The following is a 17,875-nucleotide window of genomic DNA, read 5'->3' on the forward strand; positions in this document are numbered from 1 at the left end:
AAACTATTTTTATGCTACGCTAACACAAATAAAGGGTTGATCTGGTGTTTCAAGGCACCCGCCCGTAAACACACAACTCTTTTTACGCACGCCGTTCGCGACGACGTCAAATAAAGCGGATGAAAACATGGCGGCGAGGCGCTTCGCGCTCAACAGTCGAGTGCGTGTGTGCGCGTGTACCCGAGCCCGGGGCGGAAAACAACCGGGAACCAGTCGGACTCGCTCGGCTCGTCGAAAGCGGAGGGAAATACTGGTTGCAAACAAAATGGTGTTTTCTGCAAAGATGGAACAATCCGGATGAGCGCAATTTTTAGTCAAAACCAACCCAGGACGAGAAGATTGCGGTCAAAATACAGAATTTTGGGTCATCGCCTGACAGGACAAATGCGGGGGAAAATAAATAACCTAAGTTTTTAGCCGTACCTTGACTAGCTAGCAGCCACCGTGACAAAGCAACCCGAATTTTGACTGATAACCAAACCTGGTGGCCAATCAAAGCGCCCGGATAGGGAATCCCCAATAAGACGGCCGGGGGGGAGGGGCGGAGCTAAAAAAAAGTAAAAATAGCCCAAGCGTGGCCGCTTCAGCCCGCGGAGAAGTTTCAATAAATAAAGAAGAGAGAAAATAAACAGCATCCTGAGGGCATCCCTCATTGGCGGAGGGGGGGGGGGGGGGGGGGGGGGGGGGGGGGGGGGGCGGCCTTCCTTATCGCTCCTTCGTTCCCGCGGCGACGGATCGCTCGCGCCGTTTCACGTCATTTACCCGCTTTCATTGTGTCTCATTAATGATCTGCTTACTCGCGCGCCTTTCCCCAGGTGGTGGAGCAACGTTAGCGCGCTAACAAAAAACAAACGGGACGGGACGCGGGGCCGAGGTGCGTTTGGGGCGGTGGGAATTTTGGGAAGGGAGATAACGCGATAATAGGGATACGGGAAAAGGCTCACCGGTAAACTGGACGGTCGGCCCTGCATGCTGTCCTCCTGACTGCTCTTGTTGGAAGGCATGGGTTGGTTGGAAGGAGGCGCGCTGGACTGGGAGCTGAAAGAGTCTTGGGAGAGTTCCTGTTCCGTCCATAAACAAAAAGACTAAATAAATATACATGTACAGTCATCCCTGGAACATGGCGGTTAATGTAGAGCAGATTGAAAAATCGCACAGTAGGGTCACACCTATTTTAACTTTTTTTTTCTCCTGGCTTCTGCTTACGAGTGTTTTTTTGCAGGGGTGCAATCACATGAACGTTTTGGGCTCAAATGGCGGCCAATAGAAATCGTGACGCGTCTCCACTGCCAATGTTTGAATTTTGGAAGATGACGCAATCAAATGTTGAAGCCGACCCGCTGTACGGCCGATAACAATGTACGGTAATCCCTCGAATATCGCGGCTTCACTACATTACAGTTTTTTTTTCTGGTGGGAAATTATTATTATTTTTTGTTATCATAAAAATGTGAAAATCAATCCACGCTGAAACTCGCAAGCAGAAGCCACTCCCCTGTTTCGCGCTTGCTACTAGGACTCAGCACTGAAGTAAAGAAAATATATATATATATTTATTATTATTTTAAATAGGGGTGACCCTACTTCACTATTTTTCATTTATCGCGGCCATGTCTGGTTACATTAACCGCAATAAACAAGGGATTACTATACACCTGATGTGAATAAGTGCTTAAATTTGCCCATTTTGGAAAACGCGGGTGACAAAATGTTTTTTTTTTTTTTAAATCAAGTGGGGATTTGTTCCTTTTCTGGGGGGGTTGAAGAAAATGAAAGATACTATGGGTGCGCTGCGACCTACCTGGGGAGGCGGCGGGAACCTCTGATAGGGCGACTGCTGTTGCTGCGGCAGGGGCGGAGTCTGAGAGTACGGCGACGACTGACTCTGCTGCCCGTGGCCGGCGGCCGCTTGGGGTGGCGTCGCTTGACTCGCCGCTTGCTGCGCCGGCCCCGTGGCCGGAGCCCCTTGTTGTTGTTGCTGCTGCGCCGGCGGCGTCTGCTGGCGTGCCGGCTGACCCGCCGCCGAGGCTGGCGGGTACCCGGGCTGGCCCGGCTGGTTCTGAGGACCGGGACTGGGGCCGGGGCCCGGTGCCGACTGCTGCTGGGGCGAGGCGTACGGTGTCTGCGCCGCCGGAGGAACTTGCGATTGGGAGTAAGGGGCTCCGTGCTGGCCGGACGCCTGCGGGAAGGGAGACCCGGCGCTCCCCTGGCCTGGGCCGGGGTAAGGTGTCTGTTGCTGGCCCGGGTGCTGGGGGCCGCCGTAATAGCCCTGCTGCCCGTAGCCTCCGGGCCCCTGCTGTCCGTAGGCTGACATCTGTGGCCATAAAAAAAGATCAATCCATTAAATCTAAAAAAAATAAAAATACCGTATTTTTACGACTATAAGGCACACATAAAAGTATTAAATTTTCTCCAAAATAGACAGGGCGCCTTATAATCCAGTGCGCTTTATATATGGACCAATACTAAAATTGCTATCACGATAAAATAAAATAAATCAGTCGATAGGACAACTACGGCAAGCAGCCCCCGACTCTACTATTTTCCCCGTAGAAAAAGTACTGCGCAGTGAATGCTGGGATATAGAGTTCTTTAGTCAATACACCCAGGATGACAGCGAGCACACTAATTTGGTGCCCGCCGTCATTTTGGCTGTATTTACAAAAGAAATCCTGCCGCTAGATGTTGGCGTCAACAGAGCATTCAAAGCTAGACTGCAAACTATACATATATATATTATATATGGATGAATATTGAACCGCAACATGAGATTATGGCTACGTGAGGCGTATGTCAAGCGACCGGTCACTTTTGATTTGCGACCAAGTCACGAAAATGAAACGATGACGTGAGTACATTGTAAAATGGTTAAATAAAGTACAACCGAACTCAATTTTGCTTCCGTTGCCGTTTTAAAAACGTGTTTTTAGCGTGTGGGTGTAGCGTGCATTTGGTGCATGTAGCACCAAATGAGTGTGTTCGGTCGTCATCCTGGGTGTATTGACAAAAGAACTATATATCCCAGTAGTCACTGCGCACCGGAAATAGAGTCTGGGTGGGGCTGCTTCCCGTAGCCAGCGCTATTGCGGTTCGATATTCATCCATATATAATATATATATATATATATATGCCATGCCTGGCTGCGTCTATAAAAACGGTGCGTCCTTTGTGTGTTTAAAATACAGAAATAGCACTCGTTACTGACTCTGCGGCTAAAAATACGATGCGCTGTATAGTCGTGAAAATACGGTAAATAGAAAAGGCATTTGTGTCTGAAACCCGTCGTTTTCAAAATACGCGCTTCCATGGAGTCGACAAAACAAAGATTCATCTTCATACGTTCAAGAATGAAGGACGGCCATTTTTCTCAGCAAGTCCACGCTTTAAATTATCATTGTGCTTGTCGTATCACGATACCTGTCGACTTCTACCTTTTTCCCCTATTTGATACGTTTTTTTGATCATCTATTTCTACAGCTACCATTGAACACTAAGAAAGTGCCACACTTCTGCTGTCGACATGTTCCAATGCCATGACTACATATCGTTCTCAAAAGCTACACGTCTTCTGTTATTCTCAATGAGATGAAATAATCCTTCTTTAAATGACAACAAAGCCAAGCAAAAAAAATAACATTTGAACATGGCCGCCTTGAACTCCCAATTCATCAATTGTCAGTGCACAGCAAAGCGTTTTTATTCAACGTGATGGCGAGAGTAAAAAAAAGAGCATCCGCCTCACGAGAAAACCCGCACAATAGGATAAAGGCCGCCCCCAAAAAGTCGTTCCGAGCCCAATGCGCGTGTTAAAAACGCCGTGTTTCCAACACAAAAGACTATAGAAAGTTTATTTTACACGTGAAGGGCACTCGTCAAGTCTGCGGTCGCTGCGACAGTCAGACACCGACCGGCCGGGTGGGTGGGAGAGCACCACAATAGGACTACAAAAACCACAAAGTGGAAGGGAGAAGGTGCGAGGGAGGTTTGGACTGTGCCATTCATGAAAGCACTTGAGCGGCTGGCGGAAAAAAATCGGCCAAAACTTGCTTGATCGTATTCTTGAGAGCAAACAAAGAAAGCCGTTGGGAAAAAAAGACTAAAATCTAGCATTTCTTTTCTTTGGGTAACAGCTTCTCACTGTTAGCCTTCTTCTCGTGCGTCCCGTAACCATCGTATAAAAGCGGGTTGTCAAACTCCCGACGAGATCTGGCGTGGGCCGCTTTATTTTTGGCTAATGCGCCGCCATTGACGGCGATTGACAGCTCGGTACACGGTCGATTGGTCGCCGGTCTTTTGGTCGCCGATCTTTTGGTCGCCAGTCTTTTGGTCGCCCGGAAGGTTATTGATAATTACCATTTAAATCGTTGCTCAAATTCCCTAAATACAAACTGTGAATTACTATTTAGTCATACTTAATGCCCTATTAATTATTAGGCTAAAGAAAAGCTCCAAATTTCCCGGACTTTTATTGTTTTTTGTTGGAGAACTTGTTAAGACACTGACTGACGTAGCTTCTTAAAGGGACAGCGCATGTACATACAAACTCTTATACACTCACACGTCGGCTCAGTGAAACTGCTCGTGGCCATTGTTGGCTTTTATTGATGCGTACACCGTGTTGTTTTACCTTGTTTTGTCGCCAGTCTTTTGGTCGCCAGTCTTTGGGTCACCCGTTGTCGCATTCGGGGCGACCAAAAGACCGCGACCAAAAGACCGCGACCAAAAGACCGGCGACCAAAAGACCGGCGACCAATCGACCGCACACTATTATGGTCAAGGCGGTCATGTTGAGTCACTTCCTTGCCGTTTTAGGGGTCAATTTGGGAACATTTGGAGGGACTTTCCGGGTGCTTGTTGTTCGTTTGTTGCTTTCTGCTGATTTTGGGGCATTTGCTGTCGGTTTGGGGGTATTTGACGGTTCCGTTGAAGGCGTCGGACCAAAGAACCAATAGGAAAAATGAGCAAACACCCACCTGCTGGCCGTACTGCATGGCGCCGCCCATGGCTCCCGGCGTTCGACCCTGCATCCCCATGGGGTATCTCTGAGAGCCGGGGGGTCCGTAGCCTTGCCCCGGATAGGAGCCGGCTTGTTGGGGTCCGGCCCCCGTGGCGGGGGGCCCTTGCTGCTGCTGCTGTTGCGGCGGTGGCGCCGGCGGCTGCTGCGAGTACGGGTTAGATCCCCCAAAAGGTTGGCCACGCATCTTTCCCACTTGGTCCATCGGGCTGGTGGGCTGAAAGGAAAAAGGCGGAGAAGCCTGGTCAGTAAACATTCAAAATGGCGGCACGGTGACACCCAAACATGGTGGTGCGTAAAGTGTGTGTGTGTGTACATGGTCAAATGTGCAAACTTGACCTCAGAAGGAAAACCAGCAGAGCCGTAAATTCTATTTAAAAAAAAATATGATTCCAAAAGTGGGATTTGAAAATGTCAAGATTTGTGGAGTCGTTTTAATTTAGCCAGAAAAATGTCGGCTCGTTTGACCGTGCCGTTAAGATTGAAATATTTCAAAAGGAAGTTTGTTTGAAAGCCCAATTTGAAACCCTTTTGATATTTTTGTTCAAGGTTATTTATCGTAAAATTAGAAAGTGATATTGCCCGTGAGAATGAAGAAGGGGGGTGGCAAAGTCACATTATTATGGAATTATATGTTATCAGAGACGAGAACAAACACATTCTAGTCATAACAAAAGGCTAAATAGGCATATGTTAACATTATATACACAGTCATTCAGATAACTACGGTCAATATAACTGGAGCTATCAATGCCAACCATTAAATTCTTTATTTTCAGTATCGCATATGAAATCTGGAAGCAGGTGGGACACTTGGGGGACCCCAAAAAATGAATACAAGTCACAGTTGCCCCCCGTAAATGCTCGGATGCGCACTTCAAAACAAAACCACGACGGAATTTGCAAATATCTCCGCGAGGCGGCGAAGGGGGAGGAGGAAAAAGTGGATTTACTCACTCGCTGGGTGGAAAAGGGAAAAAAATTGGCCGCCAATGAATGAACGGGACGTACCAAGAGTGCCAGGAGATTCATTGTGCCAGTGGGCGGATTCTGTTACCGACCCAAAAAAAGAAGAGGGAGAAAAAAAAAAGAAACGGTGGTGTCGGCGGCGGCGGCTGGACGTGGGCCCGCCCATCAGCTGGAGACGCGTCGGGAGGGAGGAAGGGAGTCACTTTTGGCTACTAAAAGGCGCTGGTTCCGGCTGTCAGCAGCCGGCTGGGTCCAAGCTCATAAAAACAGATGATGCGGAGAGGGAATCCCTTCCACGTGACGCCAAGGTAAATCATTCAAAGCTGGATTTCCTCCCACAAACTTCCCAGAGCGCCAGAAAAAAAACCTCCAGAGCCACAATGGCGGCCGGCTTTGAAGACGCGACACCTCTTTTGCCCCGGCTGACCTCGGGATGCAAAACACAAAGCTTTCCTTGCTTCCCACGGTTATTCATCCGCGGGCGTGTGCTTTTCAATCCCCCCCCCAAAAAAACCCTCTTTTCCTCAGACAACCAGCGGGGCTATTTATAGCTGGCCAGACGGAGAGGGCAGTCTGCCCGAAATGTAACGGGTCCCAGCTGCGGCGCCGCTTGAACCCGGGCCAGGCCTCGCGCTTCCTGCTTTTCAATAAAGCAGCAGGCCCCGCCCCTTTTGGCCTTCCAAGAATGACAGATAGTAGGACGACGAGGGGCCGGGCAAAGTCCGTTCTTGTCGGCCAACTACCGTATTTTCTCACATATTCGCCACCCTTAAAATGGTTGAATTTAACAATTTCTCTGCTATAAGACGCCCTCAGATTCACCATTTTCACCTCCATATTCATGGTTTTAATAGGGAGTACAAATGTGTTACTTTGAAGGGGAAATCTTAAGAAAAATATCGATTGATTGATTGCTGGATTGCACATTCCTATAGATCAGGGGTAGGGAACCTATGGCTCGGGAGCCACATATGGCTCTTTTGATGGGTGCATATGGCTCTCCACTAACCTGTGAGGTAAACTATGGAAACTGCTGGTGAGAAAGCGCAGGAATAGGAGCGTTACGTTGGTATTATGGCGTTGACGCTACCCCAGCGCCTTATAATCGTTTTTTTTTTCATTACACTCTTCTGCATGGATTTTCTCATTGATACTCATTGATTAGCAACAACGTAACAATGTTGTCAAAAGAATTCAATGACTTTTTGTACTTTAAAAGTGGTGAAGTGACTAAAAAAGGCACACATTTACATGCATGTTGACTTTTAAATTCGGAGCATGGCTCTCAAGGATTAACATTTAAAAAATATGAACTGTTTATGGCTCTTTCCATCAAGAGGGTTCCCGACCCCTGCTATAGGGTGAACGTCGACAAATTCATGAAGGAAGTCAGGTGAGAAGTACAACCAGGAAGTGGTCTGGTTTGTCATCCCTAGGTAAGATGGCGGCGCCCTGAGCCAGCCATGGCGGGCATAATGAGGTTTTTCTCATTTTATGCAATATATTTGTTCCTTGAATTTCATTCATAGAGATTTTGTTTAGCGTTTTATCTGTTTATCTTTTCTCTGTTTTCAAATAAATGCGCGTATGGGCTTGCGTTTTTGCGTTTCGTGCACGTCAAGTCTAATTTGTGCGCATATAAACCGTACCCTCGATTCAGTCATCATTTTTTTAGCACCTAATACGGTGTATAAAATACAGTAGAGCTCACGTGGGCTGGACCACTTGATTTCAACGTGGCCATTTCCCTCAGGATGTTGAATTTGGAGGGGGGGGGGGGGGGGGGGGGGGGGTTGTCAAGGCACTTTTCAGAGCGGTCAAGCCGCATCGGCCGAGATAAACAATTCCACTTCAGGTTTTCCCCGTGGCTACGTTCCACAAAAATACTTACGGAGGTGTTACTACTCTCCTTTGGGTCGTTACCAAGTGCGCCGTGGGGGGGAAGCGCTAACGAGCCCGTGACCGCTATTGCACTTTTAACCCCCCCACCCGTTCGCCAGGAAGCGCACATTTAAGAATGGCCGACGGGATGGTGTATGTGTGAGCGAGTCGCCCCGTCGACCCGCGGAGGAAACTCCTCCCCCGCGCCTCCCGGAATCCAATAAATCAGCACAATTAGCACGTGGCTAATCTGCATAAAGGAAAGCCCGATGACTCTCGGCGGAAGAGGTCGGGCCCACGTACCGTGTTACGAGCGGCCTCGCCGCCGTCTGATGCGGGGAATGGATTTGTAAAAGGCCGCGGGGGGGGGTGAGGGGGCGGGGCCCACTCCAGCAGATGGGCCCGAGCCGCCACGGCCACGGGGAGGGCGATAAACAACCGCCGCTAATTTAATCCGCCACGGCGCTCTCTATTGTTCCGCGTTAAAGCCCCTCGGCACGCCACGAACGCGGGCCGACCCTCCACGCGCGTCGCGCTAAAGAAAGGACGGCGGGCCAGACGGGATTTCCTCGCCCGAGACGGCGGGAGTCCGTTTTATGGCCGGAAGGGTCGTTTCCAAAGGGCGACCCGCGTGGACGTGGACAACTCTTGAGGAAGTCGTGAGACGCTTTGGCAAAGTCGCCGTGAGGAAATGCCTTAGCCGCGTTAGCTAGCGTTAATCTGGCCAATCCGCATTTAGTATCAATTAAGTCAAGAAGGCGTACAGGAGGATTTTATGGTTAAAAATAGGACATTTTGGTTAAAAACAAGGCAGAAATGTGACATTTTTGACTCTCACAGCGCAGGACAAAGAAAATGAGCTTTTCTTAAGAGACCATCGCAACCAAACTTGAACTTTGAATCTGTTAAGCAAGCAATAATTTACAACTGATCGATGACGTCCATCTTTCCAGAATATCCCAAAACTTTTAAAGTTCTCGGTCGATCGGCCGTATTTTGACGACACCTTTTTAATGAGCAAAGCACAACAAACACAAACTGGGCCAAGTATCGAGTAACGGCAATAAACGGGCTGTCTGGGAAACAATAACAGTAGCATAAAAAAACTGAAGGTTAACTACTAGAGTGTTTGGGAGGCACCCAAAAAAATAAATAAATGGGAGACCACCAAAAGTAAGCAAAGTAATAATGGGGTTGCCGTCCTGACGCATCAACCCGCTGACCGCTCAGTGACTCGGTCGGTATAAGGCGTGAAAGAGAGTTCATTGTGTGTGTGCCAGTTGCTGTGAGTTTACACGGCGAGGAGGGGCGCCGTGACTTGGCTCGGCCAGATGCCAGCAACAGCTGTTCCCCGCAACGTTTAAACGGATCCGCGGCGAGAGCATGGGAATCTTCGTGGCGAGAAATATCCACTTCAAGCTCGTAGGAATAAAATTGCTAAAGATGAACGGCCGGTGACGTAAAGGGCACGGGCGGGTCACGGAGCTTCCCGAGGCGGCGGGCACTTCCTGTCAAAAAAGTGCAGCGTAACGCGAGCGTGCGCACACACATGCTTGCGCACACACACACAAACACATACACACACCCAGCTGTCAGGGGCAGACCGAGATCATTCACAAAACATCCCCCCTCCCCCTGGGTATCGCTGACACCGTTTCTCCCGCCGCACGCACACACCACCGTGCGTCATCTCAAAACTAACACACACACACAGATCGGCGCACGGCGTCCGTGCGGCCTGTGGAGAATCATTACTCAGCATTCATGCCGAGTCAACTTCCTCCTCCGAGGGCGCGCGTTCCTTGGTTTGTTCCCCTTTTGCACGCCACCGGAGAGATTGGCGGCGGATTCGGGTGACCCGCGTTTGTCCGTTTGTCTTCGCGCCCGCTTCGGCGTCGCCTAAAGTCCAAGTCTGTCCGCAATTTAGCCCTTTTATGGCTCTTTTCTCCTAATCTTACGGTAAAAGTTTCGTAAAGCAGCAACTGTAAAAATAAGCAACTTTAAAATGGAATTTACCATTTTTAATCTTGCAATATAACAATGCAAGGCTTCATTCTCACAGTATTATGACCTTACCCTGGAGATATTATGAAATTACAATTTTTTTTCCGCCTAATATGACTATTTATGTCTTTATTCTCATAATATTGCGGTTTTAATATTTGGACAACGGTCTCCGCTCCTTTGGAATTTTGCTGGGGAAGGTTCAGTCATGTGATCAATTTTTTTTTTAATTAAGTTATTTTTTTTAAAAATTAAACACGTGTGGACAGTTAGTTCTCTCACCTATTAACTTTTACTGGGATGAATAAAAAGGAAATACACTTATTTATTTTCGTAACTGTCCATGAAATATTTTTGCTCATGTACATTAAAAACAAAAGGGAAAAATATAAAATATGACTGTATTATGATGAATACCTTGAATGTAAAAGCTATAAAGGAAACGGTAAGTATTCTTTGTATTTTACAAAATTTGTAAAAGACAGCCATTCAATTTTGAACAGTTCAAAGCGTAAAATATTGTCTCATTTCTGTAGTCCTTTCTCTTGTAATGAGGACTACAGAAATTGTATTCACGCAAGAAGCACCAAGTTAACACAGCGTTAACAAATTAGCCGACAAAGCTTTATTAGCACGTACGGCGTAAAAAGCATTTGCGGTCCAAATCCCTGATAACGTCTTACAATTTTATTTTTTTAGGAATGCGAGAGCAGTGATAAATACGGACCGACCGACTTCATTACGCCGGCGTTTGATTTGTAAGCTACTTTCCAATTGGCGGTGAGTGGTGGCGCTAGCTTTTAGACGGCGGCGCATCCATTAGCCTTGGCTCAATAAATAACAGCCTGCCTGGCTTGCCTTCCATTAGGATTTCAAACGTGGGAGTCTCGCTTCGCCCCGTTTTTAATTCCGACTCTGGCATCCAAACGCGCGAGGACGTCTTCGAGCCGTTAAAACGGCACCGGCGCCGTCCGCCGTTAGCGCGTCGAGTTGTTACAACGGCGCCTGTTTGTGTCAAAACTTGGAACGGGCTAAAAATCCAGAATGGGTCTTGATCGGGCCAATAAAAGTATTGAATAGCGGAACAAAATTCACATGGAAGAAGCTTCCTGAAGTTCATAACGGCAATTACCGTATTTTCTCGCATATTAGCCGCCTCTGCGTATTAGTCGTACCCTTAAAACTGCCTTAAAATGGTTAAATTTGACAATTTCTCTCGTATAAGCCGCCTCCATATTCATAGTTTTAATAGGGAGTACAAATGTGTTACTTTAAAATCTTAAGAAAAATCATTGCACGTGCTATTTCTGACATACTGTATGAATCGAAAAGATTGTCTGCTGGATTGCACATTGACAAATTAAAAAATGAAGTCTTGTGAGCAGTACAACCAGGAAGTGGTCGGGTTTGTCATCCCTAGGTAAGATGGCGGCGCCCTGAGCGAGCAATGGCAGGCACAAGTGACTTTTTCACGTTTTATGCGACATACGGTTTTTTCTCTCTTAAATTTCATTCATAGACGTTAAAATAAATATTGTTTAGCGTTTTACCCGTTTATTTTTTCTCTATTTTCAAATAAATGACCGTATCAGCTAGCGTTATGGCGTTTAGTCTAATTTGTGCGCATATAAGCCGTACCCTCGATTCAGTCATCTTTTTTTGCGACAAATATGGTGTATATGCGAGAAAATATGATAGATGCTTTAGTGAACGTATTGGGAAGGACATATAAATGTGAGGTTTAATTGTTTTTTTTTAGTAAACTTTGTTTAGGAACGGTAAACAACTGGAAGCAATCAAGGTTTGAAGGACTGCGGGAGGAAGAGGCGCTAAGGAAGACTTCACAAGACGTTTTTAATAAGTTTTAAGTAGGACCGGAGGGGGGTAGAAAAAAACTCGAGTAATTCTTTGTTTTGTTTCTTAAAAATCACAAAAATAGGTCAGCCTCGAAAGTCCACCCGAGACCATTTTGTGTCGTACTTTGCTTTCTTTTCTCAGAGAAAAAAAAGGCATTTCATTTTGTGCGTACGGTATTAATTAACGAGCTACAAAGTCAGGCGGGACGCCTCGGTGGGCCGTACTGGACCCCCAAGGGGACCTCTTCCGGTCCACGGGCCGTATGTTTGCCACTCTGGTCAAAGTTTATCTGCACGCGCTCACTGACGTTATCGATACGATTTCTTACAGATAAAAATGACAGCGGTTGCAAAAAGAAAGAGTATTTCATTCCCAAATATTGCAGCCAATCAGACCGTGTCGTTTATTTTATGTTTTAGTGCGGCTATGATGTCCTGTAGTACATGGCCTTTCTGTGTAAATGACATAAGCGCTGAGTAAACAACAGCGCAAAATGTTACTCGAGGGAGACGCCAGGAAAACCAATGAGGCTTTTGTAAACCTTTGCGAATGAGGCAAAGGAGAGAGAAAAAAAAGAAATGCTACGACACTTGGCTGACACCTTTTCTGTTAGTAAACAACAGCAGCCACTTCATGCTAGCTAGCATTTGCCATGCTAGTGCAACACAAGCTAGCATACAGTCAAACCGTTTGGCTAGATACAACAGTGAAATGATGTTAGCTGTGCTTTGTTGCTAAATAGCTAGCTGGATGCTAATTTCAAAAAGTGTTTTGTTATGCTTCAAAATGTGTATTTTTCCATGGTTAATAACAACTCCGTTCCGTATCGTCAAAGTTTAAAGATGTCTTCAAATGAAGGTGAAACATTAGGAAAATATTGCAATTTTGACAATTAACAAACCATTTTTTTTCACTCTTGCTACGACCGCACGGACACAAACAAATAATTTTCTCAAAGGATCATTCATAGTGCAATTATATTGATTTCTTTGGAGAAAACCTATGTAAGGACAAAAGAAATGTCTGCCACCACATTGTCCAACGTGAATTAATTTTTCGGCTGTCCTCTATGTCAAAAAGTCCACTTCCAATTAATTGGTTTCCTATCATTTCTACAAAACAACCCATACAACGGACAAATGATTTTGATTAAACGCTTTTGTAGCTACATCAAGTCTTTCGTGTTGTTTTTATTTTGAATCCACAAGGCTAAACACGCCCTGTGTCAAAATAGATTGGACGTCTAGCTCTGTCAATGGCAGCCACTGAGTTAAACAAAAATAAAAAATCGTGGGTGAGGGCCATAAAGAGTGCATTTCAACATTTTAAATATTTATGATGTATATGTTTATATTTTTGTTAATGAATAAATATTAATACAAACAAATATTTTGGAAACTATACATATTTTTGTCTACAAAATGTGACGTGCACTTATGCGGATGCCAGGGCTTTATTATAAACCTTTTTATTTATAACAAGCAGAATTAGTCCCTTGCCCTATCAAGGGTAAAATATGTATTTTCAGGTTGATTATGTTTGTTCACCTTCACAAACAAATATCTAAACATAATATCGCAAGAAGGTAAACGTTTAATACAAAGCATAAACAGGAGTCGAATCGGCACTATTTTGTTTGGAGGAGGAGTATTAAGAGGGTAAGAGTAGGGGCGGCGGTGGTGAGGCTGCAGCCCTTTTTCCATTAGATTCAATTATAAATGGCCGAGAGCGGAGGGACGGCCAGCCAATCAGATCTCGGCTCGCATGTCAACCTAAGACCAACTGTCTTGTGCCTCTGACAGCACGATTTTTACCTCCATAATTCAAATCCCAAAGCAAAAGGCAATCTCCGCCTAGCCCGAGTGCAGGCGAGCCAAGCGACAACGCGGACGGAGGGGAAACGGAGAATGGAAATAAAATCGATAAGGGGCATAAAAAAAAGACGGCCCGTCACACGTCGTGGTCCCGCTAAACGTTTAATGCCTGGTCATTTTCACAACACACGCAATTCTGGATGCAACGGCTAGCATCTTTTAGCACTTAGCTCTTTCTTTAATGAATATGCAAATATGTTTTTACCCACGTACGCGGTTGTCATTTACGTCGTTTATACGCTGACACAAGTTCCATAAACACGTAGGATGCATTGTGTAATAAAAAAGCGGAGATACAAGCCGTGGTTAGCCGTAGGTGAAGCAGTAAATGGAGGTTCGAAGACTGAGGAGAGCAAAAAAAACAACAGACAGACAGCAACATCACCTCCTTAATCTTTAAACGCACACTTTCTTCTGCCAAAACTCTTTGCCGTACTTGGCCAAACTCGTCCCCGCAAGCCGGGACCCCTCGAGCGCCCCCAAAAAGTGGTTTTTACGCGGAATATACGACTCGTAGCTCCCTCTGAAGCACTATTGCGAAGGGTGGTGATGGGTGAAAAGAGAGGCAGCCATTTTAGAGCTCTAGCTCCATAGACAATGGCTGGTTAGCTTAGCGTGGTAGGTTGGCGAGTGGGGGGGGGGGGGGCTTACCTGGTTCCTGCTGGGGGCTTGCACGGTGTTCCCCGGGCTCATGGGAGGCGGGTGGTGGGCCCTTTGTTGCCAACCCGGATGAACCCCGCTGTAGCCGCCTGCTATGTCCCCGGCCGCCGAAGCTGCCGAAGCCGCCGTCTTGGTAGCCCCTTCCTGGTTGTGGTAGTCTCCTTGCGGGTAGTTTGTGTAGCTCCTAGCCAAGCTGGGGGACGTGAGCAGCTGGTTTAAAGTCGGCGTCGACGTGGGCTGTTGGCTTCCCACGTTGTACCTCTGGTTATAGGAGGCAGCGGCCATTCCGGCTCCCGCCGCCGCTGGTTGCGGCTGCTGCTGTTGCTGCTGCGGCGGCTGTGGCGGTGGCGGCGGCTGCTGTTGTTGCTGCTGCTGCTGTTGCTGCTGCTTGCCTGGCTGTACCCCAGCCGCCGGGGGCTGGTTGTTCCGCGGGGAACTCATGCCCCCGTAGCCCTGACCCTGATACGAAGTCCTCCCCTGGAAGGGGCTGTAGTTGTTGTAGTGGTTGGGGTAGCCATGTTCGTGGGAATTGGCGGGGTAAGGCTCCATCATGCCTGGTCCCGACGCAGCTGCCATGCCAGGGCTTTGTTGTCCGCCATGTTGATGAAAAGGGCCCCGGCTGTAGTGCTGGTTGTAGCCGTAAGGAGGAGGTGGGAAGGGGCCCGCGTGGTGGTGTCCCACGCCGGGATGGTTATTTCCTTCGGGCCCGCCGGAATCGTTGGGGTTACTGCTATTGTTGTTTACCCTGGGCAAATTCCCGTTGCCGTTCTTCATGTCAGGATCCCCTCCTCCTCCCCCAGTAGCGTCGCCGCCGTCCTGCAGTTCCTTTCGGCCGGGAGATGCGCCGTCGGGGCCCGCTTCCTTGTTCTCATGCTGCTGCTGCTGTTGCAGCTGCTGTTGCTGCTGCTTCTCCCCCGGCGCCGCTGACTCCTCTTGTGAGTCCCGATCCGGCTTTTTGAGTTCGGACGGCGGGCTCGCGTTGAGAGAGGCGACGCTGGCGACCTGAGCGGCCATGATATCCCCCCTCTCTCGCCTCCCTGCTTCTTTCCACAGCGCCCCTTTCTCTCAGCAAGGCGACTCACTCGCGAATAAAGCCCGAATAGTCATTGAATAGAACGGCGTTGAACACCACGTACCCGTTGTCCCGGTTCATCCCCCCCTCCCCTCCCCTCCCCCGGTTTTGCCCTCCGTCCGGACCGGTATCCGGTAAATCCACCGCGACTCCGCTTCAACTTGAGGGAGGAAGAAAAAAAAACAAGGACAGGGGGGAAAGTTTTGGCGGAGGAAATCAGGCGAAAAATACGCAGACGGCTAAAGTGGGGGCGTGCGAGTGTGTTGCCGGCGCCTTTAAGTGTATTTAAAAAGGGGAAAAAGGGGGATTCTAACGCACAAGTAGAGCGCGAGCGAGAAATCGAGCGAACCAGCACGAGGCTCCGCGAGACACAGCCATCTTAGTGAGGGGCGAGGAGGCAGGCAAAACCCGGAAGCGGATTCCGGCGCCATCAAAACAACGCTGGATCCGGACTGCGGCAGGAGAACGAACAAACATTGTTTACATTTACTACACCGCGCTTTCACAATCTTGCTTGCCTCTCTTTTTGATCGAAAGTTGTTGTTGTTTTTTAAGGCAAAAAAAGAAGTATTTTCTTTCAAAACAAAAGGATAAAACTGACAGATTTTTAAATGTATATTTGTGTCTAAAATCAAATATTATAAAACGGGCCTTTATTAGAAACACCAGAGATACTCAGGGGGCCGTGAAGACAAAAAAGGACATTTATTTGAACAAAAATCATTTTAGGGTTCTCAATGTAAAACTGTTTTTCCCCTGTAAAATATATTTTTTTGTTATTATAAAACTATATTTTTGTTACTCATTTAATAGCTACTCTCATATATACAGACATTGTATCCAGTCTTATTGTTTTTTCTCTGCGTTTCTATTAGCCTCGACGATATCAAAACCTCTCTTAGGAATGTGTACCCCTGGTATAAATTTATGTATTTTTCAGTCCTGACATCCTCACCCAAAATGGAAAAAAAAACTAAAACCATCACCCAACGGGTCCCGGTGAAGATTTGGAATTCTATTCATATTGTTCCAATCCAGGGCACTGTTATTTCATTGTTTACAAGCACTTTGATGCCCACTCGCCACTATTTCAATGCAAAATAGCCACACAGGGTGTGCCCATTTCACCTGTGCCGTAAAAAGAAAAATAAAGCAATAAAGATAGTTTTTAAGAAGAGTGAGGGTGGTGTTGGGCCTGTAAAATGTAGCCAGTGGGTGGGAGTAAAGTGAATTTTTATGGAAATTGTGATGGAGAAGACTTTTAGTCAGGATGTAATTAACAGGAACAGACGCCCCGTGCTGCTGCTTCTTCTTGTTCTGGGTTTTCTTCTTCTACTCTTTCTCTTCTCTTGTCTTCTCCTCTTTTTTTCCTCCTCCGCCTCCTGCTTCTTCGTGCTCCCTGCCTGCCTCCCGCTCTCATGGCAGCAGCCGCCGAGGCGTTGCCTTCGCTGACTATCCGACTTTTCAATACTCCATTAAAATGGACTCGAAAAAAAGCCTTTTTCAAGTTCCAACTTTAATCGGGGACGGCCAAAGAAGAAGAATCCAAGTCCAAGCTGAACTATATCATCCTATTTCCACGAATGTAAAGCAATATAGCACACACACGCACTCGTATTGACATTTTCTGATGGCGAACTCATTACACTCCATTTTATCTGCGTGTGCTATGATGTAAAGTTCCTCTAGACTTCGTGGATTAATATTGACCCACCCACCCACGCGCGCGGCGATGACTTAAAGAGGCTTGCCGTTGATTGTGTGAGTTGTCGCGTTTCCGACTCGCGGGCGCGGCCCGTGAACACAGCAGCGCCGCTTGCAAAAGCAAGCAGAACTTTGCTATGTGAACGTGGGGGATGGGAAGCGAGTAATGCGAGCAAGGCGGCCGAGGCGGCCTCGCTTCAGCCCTTTTCTCGCTACAATACCGAGCTCTTGCCCTCGCGGCTCACTCTTCCACCGAAATAAAACATTTGGAGTTTGCACACGGGCCGTGTTTATGTGTGTTTTGGGGCCAAAAAGGCACCTTTTGCATGGCTTCAATAAAGGAGAGCGTGGAGGCTGGAAGGAGGGGGTCAATTCAGCTGCTGTATATAGGCTATGGGAGGAGTGTGTTCGTGCGTGTGCCTGTGTGTGCGTGCGTGCGTGTGTGTGTTTTATCAGAAGAGACAAGGCTGCAAGGGAGGGGGTAGGGAGCTTTTTCTTTTAGCATAAACTTGCTGTTTATTATTATGGGGGTGCAGTCGTTGCTCTCTTTCATATTGGCGTAGCATTGCAAAAAAAAATGTTTTTCTTTTGGGCCCCGTCCTGCATTTAGTTCTCCATTTCCGCACTGTTGTCGTTCTGCCGAGCTTATTGCCAGCACGAGGAGAACAATTAATAGACGTGATGATTCTTCCGACTGATAGGAGCCGGAACGCCGACTCTTTTAGCAGAAGTCGCTGGCAGAACAACATTAAGCGCTTGTACGCTAATCTCGTCTGCGTCATCGCATACGCCGAGGTTTTCATGGTTGAATGACATCATTTGTACTTGGCTCAAGTGTT

General features: G+C 47.3%; 1 protein-coding gene across 3 annotated transcripts in view; it reads right to left on the bottom strand.

Annotated features, from left to right (window-relative positions):
• Positions 1-15,762, bottom strand: part of arid1ab (AT-rich interactive domain 1Ab) — a 30,322-nt gene extending 14,560 nt beyond the window's left edge. Inside the window, exons 1-5 of one of the 3 annotated variants that reach the window (XM_077590618.1) lie at positions 14,520-15,762; positions 14,252-14,453; positions 4,975-5,232; positions 1,802-2,314; positions 945-1,061 (exon numbers count right to left, since the gene is read on the bottom strand). In XM_077590618.1, the coding sequence (XP_077446744.1) occupies positions 945-1,061; positions 1,802-2,314; positions 4,975-5,232; positions 14,252-14,453; positions 14,520-15,274 (1,845 nt within the window). In that variant the 5' untranslated portion in view covers positions 15,275-15,762. Of the gene's footprint in view, positions 1-944; positions 1,062-1,801; positions 2,315-4,974; positions 5,233-14,251 lie in introns of all 3 variants that reach the window. The other 2 variants (XM_077590617.1, XM_077590619.1) reach the window with 2 other exon arrangements.
• Between the last annotated feature and the right edge of the window lie 2,113 nt (positions 15,763-17,875).

The sequence above is a fragment of the Stigmatopora argus genome, chromosome 21 (assembly GCF_051989625.1).
Source record: "Stigmatopora argus isolate UIUO_Sarg chromosome 21, RoL_Sarg_1.0, whole genome shotgun sequence".
Taxonomy (NCBI): Eukaryota; Metazoa; Chordata; class Actinopteri; order Syngnathiformes; family Syngnathidae; genus Stigmatopora; species Stigmatopora argus.